Genomic DNA, 12,256 nt, shown 5'->3' with positions numbered 1-12,256 from the left:
AATCTGTTCTATGTGGGCCTACATTTTCCTAGGAAGGGGATGGTCAGGGGCCTGATTTGACTAGTCAAGTCTTATCTAGGGAGGTTGTCTCTGATCTCCTTTCTCTGAGAATTGATGGGGTCCATTATTGATGCACTAATGATCTTTGGTGTGAAACAGCACAGTGGCTCTCCTGTGTGCCTGTTAAGAAAGACAGTCCTGAGCTCAGTGCTGAGCACAGTGTTAGCCCAAGCAGTTCACCCACAGCTGGGTGTGGCACAGTTGACCAGCTGCCTAGAAGTGGAAGGATGTGAGCTCAGGTGGTGGGTCCTCTGCAGGAAAATATCGCAGGGACTGCTTGGCAGGAGGAGGTGGTGGGCCCTGTGGCTTCTCTGGAGGATCCACCTCAAGAAAAGTTCCCTTCCTGGCCTGCCAGAGGGAGAGCCTGTGAGAGTCAGCCTGAGAGTAGCCTGCAGCCTGCCCAGGGCCTTTGCCATAGCCGCATCTACGATAAAATGAAATGAAAGCCATCTCCTTGACTCACCTTCCTTCATGTGGGCACAGGTACCAGGGCTTTGCGTTGTTACTGGGACAGGACTCAGTTCCTGCCCGCAGCGTGTTCACTGCGTAGTGGGAGGGTGGGGAGCATCATTCTATTTAATGAGCACTGGCATGGGAACCTAGCTTTCAGTAGGCCCTCAAATGGTCACTGCTCTTCTCCCCACAGCAGATCCTAAGGAAGCAATTGCTACTAGTTCACAGATGAGAAAACAGGCACAGAGAGCTTGAGAAATCTGCCTAAAGCCACACAGCTCCAAGTAATAGAAGCATGCTCCACAGCTGGGCAGTCTGGTCCCAACTCTGTGCCACTCCATATCCTGAGAGGGTCAGACGTCAGAAGACTGCAGGGGCTAAGCATAGCTGTGGCTCAGCCACCCTCCTTGCTGCTCTATTCTGCTGACCTAAGTACTTTGTTCTGGACTTCACAGCCTTTGTCATCTACAACTTCCTGAGCTTATGCTATGAGTATCTTGGGGGAGAGAGCGCCATCATGTCTGAGATCAGAGGAAAGGCCATTGAGTGAGTATGGACACATGGTCCTCCCCACCCCCTGGCTTGTTTGATTGTAGAGGGCAGCCTTTCCCAGCCCCACCCTTCCCACCTCCCAGCCCTCTCTACTTGTCTTTCCCAGGTCAAGCTGTGTGTATGGCACATGCTGCCTCTGGGGAAAGACCTACTCCATCGGATTCTTGCGGTTCTGCAAACAGGTAAGTGCCTAGGAGCAGCCCTGGGGCATCAGCAGGACGAGGAAGCAGCTGTGGTGGCTGCAGCAACCACTAAGGCGCTGGTTCAGATCTGCATCCCTGGGGTGATTTGTGCTGCATGCTGACCTGTGCCGTACCCCAGGCCCCCAGCTGCTCCCAAGCCGTTCTGGAAACACCATAGTAGTGGCATCTGCAGAGGCTGGGAGTATCAGGGGCAGCCTGGGCCCAGAAAGGCTGGTCCAGAGTCTTGCTCATTTGGACTGAATCTTGATGTTTTGAAGAACCAGTAAGTGCACAGGAGTTCTAGACTGTCAGTTTGAAAACGCATCTCTGTTTCTGGGGCAACAGGGTTTAGACATTAAAGGTACATAGCGGACAGGACCATGCAGTCCCCGTCCTCTCCCACATTCCAGTCATAGCGTCATAGCTTCTGGTTTTCTTGGCCACCACTTCCTGGCTAGAGTTGGATTTCTAACTTGTCTGACTGTGACCTTGGATGTTTGTTTAGCCTCTCTGAGCTATTTGTCTGTAAAATGGGGATGGCAGCACTTACCTCAAGGGGTGACTAAAGGAACAGACGAGGCAGTGGATGTAAGCCTTTAGCACAGGCACTATCAGGGAGATAGTATCCGAAGGTACCACACCCAGAATCATGACTGTCCTTGGCCTCTGTTAGTCCCTCCAGCATGACTAAATAGTCAAGAAAGAAATGACACCCCCCCACACACACACACACACGTCCAGGGCCAGCTCCCTTAGGGCTACCCTGTTTCCAGCCTCAGTGGAGGGCTCAGGGCCCCAAGCATGGCTACCCACACAATAGCATGTCAGTGCACATGCGCAAGCTTCAGCTCCTTCTGTTGCTGGCTCTGCCTCCCTGAGGGAGCATCAGCTTCTCTCCCATCGAGTAGCCCAGAAAGGGTTAACACTGCCTGGGCCAGGGTGGGGCTTGCAGAGCCTTTGTTTACATGGTTCAGCCACCAGTCTAGGCCCAGCTGTGACTCATAGCCGCCTTTGATCATTACATTGTCCCCAAAGTTTTGCTCTCTGAGCAGAGAGCACAGTGGCCTCACCCCAGTCACCACCAGGTCCAGATCATTGCCCTCCTGGTGGGCCATGTGGCTCCCATGTTGAACAGGGCAGTGAGGGCAGGGGGAGGAAAGGAACACCTCCCACATGCCAGCCCCAGCTCTCATAGTCTTGTCCTCATTCCAGAGACACAGGGTGGGCCAGGATGTCCTCCACCCAGAGCCCAGTGTCTGAGACGTTTGGAGCCCTTGTTAAAAGGGGAAATTCCTGGGCTGGGCTACAGTGTGGTGGAAAATCACTTGCCTTGCTTGTGTGAGGTCCTGGGCTCTGTCCTTACCACTGCCTATAAGAGACAGAAGAGAGGAAGGGGGAAGGGGCAGAGGCAGGGAAAGGAGAGAGGGAGGGAGGGAAGTAGAGATTCTTGGATCAGTGACACGCCCCCTCTTCCCCCAGCCCCACAGAGGTCTAGAAAGGATGCCCACCATGGGACTGACAGGTGCTTTTGACGTCTCACCTGGTCTATGGACCTCAGACTCACCTAGGGCTGGACAACATCTCTGAGGCCTGCTGGCTTGGGCTCCAGTTTTTCTGTCTGCCGATTCAGCTCCATGCCTCAGTTTCCTTGTCTGTGACTGAGGTGATGAAAATACCTCATAGAACAGACCCCCAGCTCACTGGGCACCTTGGTGTGAAGCCCTGCCCCACACTTCCTCTGACTGGGATTTGCAGCCCAGAGATTCTGTGCGTTTCTCTGATAGTACCACACAGCTCTGCCTGTCACATGTTCCTCTGCCATGGTCCTCCCACAGGCCAAGTCCTCAGTGGAACAGAGATGGGTCCCCAGGCTGCCTTCGGCCTCAGCCACTGATCCTATGCTGGCTAAGCCATGTGGCTGGAGCTTCATGTGCCCGCTGCCTCCCTTCTTTCACTCAGGGCTCCTGGATGAGGGTGACGGCTTTTAGGTCTGTGGGCATCTGTGGGTGGTACAGACACCCCACTGGACTGCAGGAACTGCAGCACTGGCCTAGCATATTCTCCCATGTTGAGCAATTTTGAAAAGCCTGACTGTGCATAGAAGGTAGTTCCAAGAGGACACTGCTGTCTGGCTCTTCCATCACCAAACTTGCAACTCTGTGCTGTGGGTATGGGTGATTTAACATTTAAGGAAATGGCTACCACTCCTAGACCAGGTGACCGCCTGAGTGACTACAGTGACTACAGTTGACCAGGCCTGAATTCCCATATACCTTCCAGGTCTCCCACTTATTAAAGGGGCATCCTTTCCCCACTTGCTGCCTTCCTCCCACCCAGCCTCCTACCCCCGAGACAGGGTTTCTCTTGTAGCCCTGGCTGTCCTGAACTTGCTTTGTAGACCTGACTGGCCTCGAACTCACAGAGATCCGCCTGCCTCTACTTCCTTAGTACTGGGATTAAAGGCATATACACCCAGCCCCACTTGCCACTTTTGAAGGCTATCTCCAGCCTATTCAGACCCTGGCTCCACATAAACCTTAGCCCAGGCCAGAGCATGGCCAAAGCAGCAGACCAGAGGATGAGACGACAGGAGGCCCTGGCCCCCACCCATTCCCTGTGTGGCCAGTTCCTCGTTAGAGCGTGAGGTCCTGGATCTGCTGTTCTTCCCGGCTACCTGCCTGCTGTTGTGCTCTACTGCCCACTCCCCATCCTTGTTCACACTCTGCCCAGGGTGAGCCTCTCTATGAGCCACTCCCCATTAATTGATTGATTGAGCATGTCCGTGTGTGTGTGTGTGTGTGTGTGTGTGTGTGTGTGTGTGTGTGTGTGTGTGTGTGTGTGTGTGTGTCCGTCCGTGTGTGTGTATGTGAATATGTGACTTTAAAGAGGTTCTCTCCTTCCACTGTGTGTTCTGAGGATCAAACTTCGGTCAGCGGGCTTGACCTCTACCTGCTGATCCATCTCACTGGCTTGGAGCTGCTCCCTCTGCCTGGAGCCTGCCCCTCCCTGAAGGCCCTCATCCTCCAAGCTCTCTGAGGTGTCTTTCTACTCCTGGTTGACAGCCCTATATTTTTAGCCCTTGAGTCCCCAGCACGCTTTGTTTTCTCACACACTCTGCCTCCCCCTGCAGACAGTTCGCTTTTCCTCCTTCCTAGCAACCAGCAAAGGCCCAGCTGTCAGATCCCACACCCTACTGAATCCTGCCTTGTCTGTCTCCCAAACAGGCCACCCTACAGTTCTGTGTGGTGAAGCCACTCATGGCCGTCAGCACTGTTATTCTACAGGCCTTTGGCAAGTACCGGGATGGTGACTTTGAGTAAGCAGGGGTCCTCCCCTGGGATCTGTGGGTAGAGTATTGACACAGGGTGGGTGACCTACCTTGACAACAGAGCCCATGCCTGTGATCTTCCTAAACCGCACAGGGCTCAGACCTCCCTGAATCTCTGACCCAGAGCCTGGCGGTGGCCATCTTGCGCTTGGCCCTGATACTGGTCTCAGAAGGTGGAGCCTACTTTAAGACAGCTTCTGAAAGTGAAGAAGCTGGGGAGGCAGCCTTCAGCCCAGACGTAAAGGCCCAGCTGGGTAAACTAGCCACACGTGTTCACTGTGTGTTAGTGAAGGCGGCCTTCGCCTGGCCCTGTGCTCCAGGTCTTCTCATCAGCTGTAACCTATAACCTGTACCATAGCCCACCTAGGCTGATGAGTACACTGAGGTCAGGAGGAGAGCAAGCTTAGGAGTCACCTCACGTCAGTCTGCGCCCTCTACATAGCCCTAGCTTTCCTCTAGCGTCCTCCATGAGGAATAGGTTCAGGGCAGGGCCACCCTGTGAGTGAGTGAAGTGGTGGTGGAAAGCTGCCTGCGCACAGGCACACAGCTGAGCCACATCCCAGTGTGTCCCCCATCCCCTGTCTCCCCCTCCAGTGGGTGGTTGTGCCTTGCTAGAGAGCACAGCCATGACCCATGGGGAACAGGTTGTGGCAGAGCAGAGGAGGGAGCAATCTGCCCTTGAAGGGCTGGTTCCAGCCCCAGCATGCTTGTTCCACAGTGTCACCAGTGGCTACCTCTACGTGACCATCATCTACAACATCTCAGTCAGCCTGGCCCTCTACGCCCTCTTCCTCTTCTACTTCGCCACGCGGGAGCTGCTCAGCCCCTACAGCCCTGTTCTCAAGTTCTTCATGGTCAAGTCCGTCATCTTTCTCTCCTTCTGGCAAGGTCAGCCCCTTCTCAGCCTGGTGATCATGGCCCCCATGCCCACTTCCCTTTCAGTCCCATGTGTTCCCAGAACTGTGGGTCCCAAGCCAAAGTGCTGTCCTTCAAGATCGTGGCTTGGAACTCAGAGATACCTTGGCCACTGGGCACTTGGGAGAGGTGAGGCTTTCAGGAAACTTCAGTGCAGCCATGTACAGTTAGCAATGTCCCAGTTTTCTGACTGACAGGTAGCTAAGAGTGGGGTTGGCAGAGGCCTGCCTCCAGGAGCAAATGAGCCCTATTGTGCCCTGGCGTGTGGCTATCTGGGTGGTACTGCCTGAATGCAGGGCATGGGGAGGGGTCCAGTGTGTAACTGGACAGTGCTTCTCCCTGCCCAGGCATGCTACTGGCCATCTTAGAGAAGTGCGGGGCCATCCCCAAGATCAACTCAGCTCGAGTGTCAGTGGGCGAGGGGACCGTGGCTGCCGGCTACCAGGACTTCATCATCTGTGTTGAGATGTTCTTCGCAGCCTTGGCCCTGCGGCATGCCTTCACCTACAAGGTCTACGCCGACAAGAGGCTGGACGCTCAAGGTAGCAGCTCGGTTCAGCTTCAGGGCCGCCCATCCCCCCGCTTCTTGTAAGGGTTGAAAGAAGGGCTAAAGAGGTCACAGCCCAGAGGGACCACTACTTGTTTCTAGAAGCTGAGTTCACCCGTGTAGTGTGGAGATCCACAGATGGTATAATATACCTATAATCCCAGCATCCAGGAAGCTGAGGCAGGAGGATTACTGTGAGTTTGAGAAAAAAGAAAAAAGTCAGGACAGAGACTAGTGCACACCAATGTGTGGCATCTGCTCTGTCCTGTCTTCTCTCTGCTGAGGTTCTTCAAGGAATAAACAGAAAAGCTGCTCCCCCAGAGAAGCAGGGTCAGAGGGCAGTTTCCACAGCTTGCTTTTTATAGCTCTCATCCTTGTTGCTAAGGCAGTATTCCATAGGGTACAGAAGAGTGCCCTAGAAAGATCTGGGCGGGTTGGACTCACCCTGGGCATCCTGTGATTGGCTAGACCCTGCGCAGCTGTCTGGAGAAGCAGGGGCCAAGGGGGCAGAAGGCATGTTCTGAGAGGAATGCCTGAGACTGCTGGGGCGGGAGAGGGAGGCCTCCTGTCCAAGGTGCCTGCCATCCAGTTGCTATTAGCGTTCCTCCATGACTGAAGGCCAGAAACCTTCTCCTCAGGCTTCAGTGCCCACCATAGGTCCCTGTGATGGCATGGAGATTCTTTTTTTCCTTTTCTTTTTGTTTTTTTGAGATAGGGTTTCTCTGTGTAGCCTCGTCTATCCTGGCCTCACTTTACAGACCAGGCTGGCCTTGAACTCACAGAGATCTACTTGCCTCTGCCTCCCGAGTGCTGGGATTAAAGGTGCGCGCCACCACAGGCACAGGACTCCCTGCCCAGCCCCTCTGCTGGACTGTGCTGTACCCCATACTGTGGTGCACTAGTTGCCATCTTGGTCCTTAATGGCATCCCTCCTCTGTGCTGAACCACTTGCTGGCAGGTTCGCCCCCTGCTGTGCCCATCGCAAGCGGGTCGGGGTGGGGGTTGTCTGATAGCATTCATCCAAGCCCCTTAACTCTGGTTGGACAGGCCCTGGGCCTGGAGCCACTGGAAGCAGGTGGGTTGTCTGTGGCAAAGGAGTGCTGTGTCTTGGAGGCTCTGCAGGGGCACTTTACTGGTGACCTGGCAGTCTTTCTATGTGCTTCCCTCAGGCAAGCCCCCCTCCCCCCAAAGAACCAGTCCCACCAGGACAAGCTGCTTTGCCTGTGGGGCCCTAGTCCATCCTCGTAGCCACAGCACCAGTGCCTCCCAGCTCCACATTAGGCTGGGGTGAAAACCAGCACTGCTCCCTGATTGTCTTCTGAGCCTTGATGTCCAAAGCTGTGAGAGGAAGGGGCTTTGCAAGGTACAGGGCTCCATGCAGGCATAGCTTAGCCCTCCTCCTGGGAGGGTGGGATTAGGGCACCTCAGAGGTGGGATGGAATTTCCACTGCCTTCTGGGTGACCGCTGTTAGCGTGAGCAGTGTCCTTCAGTGGGAGGGAATGTCACTGGGCCTGGGGCAAGTGGGCAACTTTCACTCAGCTGTCTCTTGTCTTCTCTGTCCCTCCGCCTTCTCTCCCTGCCCCTTTACTCTGCATTTGCCCTGGGGTTGGCCTTGGGCAGTGCTGACATACGGCCCATACGGTAGGTCTGTTCTCTGCTGTCTGCACGTCCGTCCTGCACGTCAGTCTGGTCCTGTCACTGGCATGTCTTTTTGTAGATCCTCTCTCTGTGTACCCATCTCCTCCCAGCTGGAACTCCTGCTTGAGCCCTGAACACCTGACTAAGGGGGCTGCCCTTTGTAGAGCTTGGCTGCCTCTGTTCCATTCTCTAGTTTTGAAATACACCTTGCTAGGTTCTGGGGCACAGTGCTCCACTAAGGGAGTAGTAGGGACATTTAGCAGTGTTTTCAGGCCAGAACACAGGGGTCGGAGTAGGGAGACTATGAGCCCCAAGTCCTGGACCCAGGCTGTGTTCATTTCTCCAGTTGGGCTGGGCGGCCTGCACAGTGCTTCCACCCCTACCCCGGAAACTGTGGGGCACAGAGTCAGCTGGGTGAGTTGGGAGCATGGCCTCTCAGAGGAACAGCCAACAGGCCAGCCTGCGCCTGAGATTGAGGGAGGCTCTGATACTTGGTCCAGCAGCCCTCCCAGGTTGGGCTTGGGGTGTCCCAGGTGACTGCCTGCAGCCTCTCCATCTGTGCCAGTCCTTTTCCACCTGTGAGTGCCCTCTGCCCTGTTGTCTCACCTTCTGTCACAGCCCCATGTTCTCTCCTAGTCAGCAGCAGCACTGTTGTCCCAAGCAGCAGCACTGGGGTGGGGTCTTCCCTTGTCCCCTACCAGCAGGGACTGATCAAGTTCTCCTCTTCTTGCTTTGGCCCCGGGCCCCACCTGCCTCCTCTCTGCAGGCCGCTGTGCCCCCATGAAGAGCATCTCCAGCAGCCTCAAAGAGACCATGAACCCACACGACATTGTGCAGGACGCCATCCACAACTTCTCACCTGCCTACCAGCAGTACACGCAGCAGTCCACGCTGGAGCCTGGGCCCACCTGGCGTGGTGGTACCCATAGCCTTTCCCGGTCCCACAGCCTTAGCGGTGCCCGTGACAACGAGAAGACTCTGTTGCTCAGCTCTGATGATGAGTTCTAGGTATGGGCACAGGTGGGGAAGGGGCGGTGCCCCCTCCAGCCCCGAGCCCAGCTGGGGAGCAGCCAGCACAGTGCTGCTGTTGCCTTTTTATTTATTGGACCAGAAACACTCGCAGGATTATGGCCTCAGGAATATGTCTACATGGCCAACCCTGCACTACTCGGGGTGAGAGCAGAGAAGACTGGCTGTAGCTGCCACACCTCTGCTGCCCATTCTGTACTGGGGACACATCTGGAACCAGCCATGCCTGGGCCAGATGCTTGTGTGTTGGCCAGAAGCTGCATCCTAGCCCCCTCCCCAACAGGATATCTGCTGAGCTGTCAGGCCCAGCCCACCCTACTCCGTGCAATACCCAGGCCCAACCTGGTCTTTTCCCACCTGTCCCCACTTACCAGTTGACCTTTGTCCAATATGGGATCTGTCTCACTCTGGGCAGGAGATGTGAATGCCCTGTGGACCCTTCCCCTTCCCCAACCTAGGCCTGCCTGGCATGCTGCAAGAACCAGAGCCAGACCCCAGGACCCTCAGGGCCCACCTAAGAAGGATGCCTCCGTGCCTATGGGCCTTTCGGTGACACATGCGGCTCTGGACCCTTGAGTGTTCTCTCAATGGCCACTTGGCCTCCTGAGATGACAGCCAGCAGCCCACCCTACCCTCTCACTTGGGTCCAGTTCTTGATAGTTTGGGGCAGTGCTGCCCCCTCCATACTTCCTGACTGTGCCAGGGCTTGGGATCCTCACCACCTCCTCAGTGGAGCAGTCAGACTCCTGCTAGGTCCTGGTCTCTCTGGGGCTTATCCCTCAAGTCACAGGAGAAGTCTGAGTCTCAACATTTCAGATCACCTACAGAGGGAGGCTGGAGGGATGGTTATGCGGCGGGGCCAAGGTAGGGGTGTTCTCAGACTCTCCTGGGTCCCCTGGCCTTACAGGGCCTGGTGTTCTGCTTCATCTGGCCCCCAGCCCATCTCTTCTGTGCCTTAGTCATGTACGAAAGCCCCTCCCCGGTTCTCATCAGTTCCAGGCACTTCCAGGGGCTCCTTATTGAGCTGCTGGCACTCAGGGCTCTGCAGCGTGGGGCTGGGCATCCTTGTCTGGGACCACCCACTCTCTCCCCTGGCCCCCTCTACACTCACATCCCAGAGCTGCCTCCAAGGTAGGGTGGCAGAGGGCCTGGTGAGCGGATTCCAAGCAGCACTTGGGTTTGGCTTGGGCAGCCTCTTGAGATGAACAATGAAGGAGAAGAAAGAGCCCTGTCGTGTGGCCTTCACTGGACGCTCTCCCCTTGGTCACCTCTGGAACAAACAGGTTCCTTCCCTCCTCATGGCCCAGAGGCCAGCTCTCAGCCCCACCCAGTGGGCCTGGCCAGCTGGTCCCAAGTTGCCCAGGAAGGCGGCTGGCAATGGTTCCCACCTGGGACTGCTTCCACCAGTTTGTTTCTCAGACCTTTCCTTTCCTTCCAGGCCAAAGTATGTTGCTGGTTCCTGTACCCACTGGTCCCCACCCGCCCTGCCACTTGCCTGCTGACATGATGGGTGAGGCTGTGGGGAGAGCTCAGTGGCAGGAAGCTAGTGGTCCCTGGGGACATGGGACAGAAATCTGTACCCGACTGCCCAGTTCTTTCCTTCCTATGATGCATAACCTATCTTGTCTCATTTATTTTTTATTTTGTTTCCAGATAGAGAGTAGCTCTTTGTACATAAAAGAAAAATACTTGAAAATTAATCATATGATGTATGAGAAGACAGAGCCCCCTAGTTTTGTATTTCGTCGTGTGACTGCCATGCGTTCCACCAGAAAGCCGCTCTATTTTGGTCTCTGTGATATTTTAAATGTGTGACAGAAGCAAGCAAATAAAGTCAGGAAGAAATATATATATATATATATATGAGATAATATAGATTGTATCAAAATCTCTCTTGCCTACCAGTGAGGTTTTTTGTTAGTTTGCTTGTTTGTTTTCCTTCCCCCTCTTGTCTGGGAGAAGTGCAGTGGTGGTGGGCAGGATGTCCATCCTCTTCCTGTGTGAGATGTGTATGTAGATCACATCTTATTTATTTTCTGATGTAAAGTGACCTCTTGGACCAAAAGGGTGTTTACACTGTCTGGGACTAAAATCAGGTTCTACATCCCTAGTGGACAGTTTCTCCTTTCTTCAGACAACCGACCACAAGGGGTTTCCTCTCCCCCTCCCCATGAAGGCTGGGCCTCATTCCCTGTTTTTTTCCAGAGGCAGGTGGTGATATTTTTGTAGGTATCTCTCAGTAGATCAAACACTTGGGCACCTGCCTTGAGCCCATCTTCCATCCTTGGGAACCAGGAGGCTTAGGGCAGGGGTACCAGGCATGGGTATCTTCCCTGCTTGCACCATGCCTTTCTAGGGGTCTCGCCTGTGGGTGACAGGCGTGGCTGAAATGTGTGTGGGCGGGGCAGCTTCCTAAGCAGCCTATAACCTGAAGGTAAACAGCCTACGTCATCCTTGCACACGCCCACCCCCATCTGCCACCCCTTCCTCCTGGCAGGCCTGGGTTTAGCCCCTCAGGAAGGAGTCTTGGCAGAGCCCCAATCTGAGGAGAGAGTTCTGTGGGTCCAACCAAGCCACGTGATTGGCGCTTCCCTATACTCAAACTTTGCCCCTTTTCCTTGGTCTCTCCCTCCCTGTCCAGCCACATAACAAGGTCCTCACCCTAGTTCTGTGGACCGTCATTTTTTGTGTTTTTAGGGTTTGCAGCCCTCCTGGCTTTTCTAGACTGTGGTTCAAAGCGCCTTCATTTTAAAGTACTAATTTTCAACCTGTGGGTTGCGAACCTGTCACCCCTTTCCCAGAGGTCAAATATCAGATATTTACATTTTAACAGCAAACGTACAATCATGAATAGCAACAAACTTTTATGGTTGTGGGTCCACAACATGAACAGTATTAAAGGGTCACAGCATTTAGGAAGATTGAGAACCACTCACTGTTTTAAAGTAAACTAGAGCTATAAGAAACCAGTAAGTGCCACTCCCAAAAAAGACCACTTAGGTTCAAATCCCAGCTCCCCTCACCAGGCACGACAGAGTCCATATGAGTATGGCACACACACATACCCTCTAACCTACGATTAAGGCTGAAGCCTGTTGCCTAAAACTAGCAATCTACTTCTCTCTGAGCCTTCAAGTACACTGGGAAGTAGTTCTCACTATGCAAATCAGGCCTATGTGAAAGTGGTAGAAATTTTCAAGACTTAAAACCGCTCTTTGCCTGGGACTATGTACTGTGTGATCGCGGCTCTTTCACCCTGTCTCTATCCGTAGCTGCTTGCAAAAGCCAGCAATGAGATTTAGCCTCCCGGTTCGAGGCCAGCCTGGTCTACAAAGTGAGTCCAGGATGGCCAAGGCTACACAGAGAAACCCTGTCCCGAAAAACCAAAAAAGAAAAAAAAAATTTAGCCTCCCGTGACCCAGAAGTTCCTTCCACCCATATCAGGCCGCTCATTTAAAGGACACACAAAACACTCTAGGGTGTACACTTCATTGTGGAAAAAGAGAACTCAACTTTATTTAGAAAGTCTACAAAATACTCAAGATAGATAA

The 12,256-nt window shown here is 54.1% G+C and overlaps 1 protein-coding gene across 4 annotated transcripts in view; it reads left to right on the top strand.

Moving 5' to 3' along the window:
* Tmem184b (transmembrane protein 184B) overlaps nucleotides 1–9,149 on the top strand; it is a 44,632-nt gene extending 35,483 nt beyond the window's left edge. For 3 of the 4 annotated variants that reach the window (XM_051159979.1, XM_051159976.1, XM_051159978.1), the window contains exons 4-10: nucleotides 969–1,059; nucleotides 1,172–1,247; nucleotides 4,472–4,563; nucleotides 5,294–5,463; nucleotides 5,838–6,032; nucleotides 7,659–7,679; nucleotides 8,443–9,149. In XM_051159979.1, the coding sequence (XP_051015936.1) occupies nucleotides 969–1,059; nucleotides 1,172–1,247; nucleotides 4,472–4,563; nucleotides 5,294–5,463; nucleotides 5,838–6,032; nucleotides 7,659–7,679; nucleotides 8,443–8,684 (887 nt within the window). In that variant the 3' untranslated portion in view covers nucleotides 8,685–9,149. The remainder of the gene's footprint in view (nucleotides 1–968; nucleotides 1,060–1,171; nucleotides 1,248–4,471; nucleotides 4,564–5,293; nucleotides 5,464–5,837; nucleotides 6,033–7,658; nucleotides 7,680–8,442) is intronic. The other variant, XM_051159977.1, reaches the window with a different exon arrangement.
* The last annotated feature ends 3,107 nt before the right edge of the window (nucleotides 9,150–12,256 follow it).

This window comes from Acomys russatus, chromosome 17 (assembly GCF_903995435.1).
Source record: "Acomys russatus chromosome 17, mAcoRus1.1, whole genome shotgun sequence".
In the NCBI taxonomy this organism is placed as follows: domain Eukaryota; kingdom Metazoa; phylum Chordata; class Mammalia; order Rodentia; family Muridae; genus Acomys; species Acomys russatus.
Note: the sequence above shows the minus strand (reverse complement) of the source record. Positions and strands in the feature narration are given on the sequence as shown.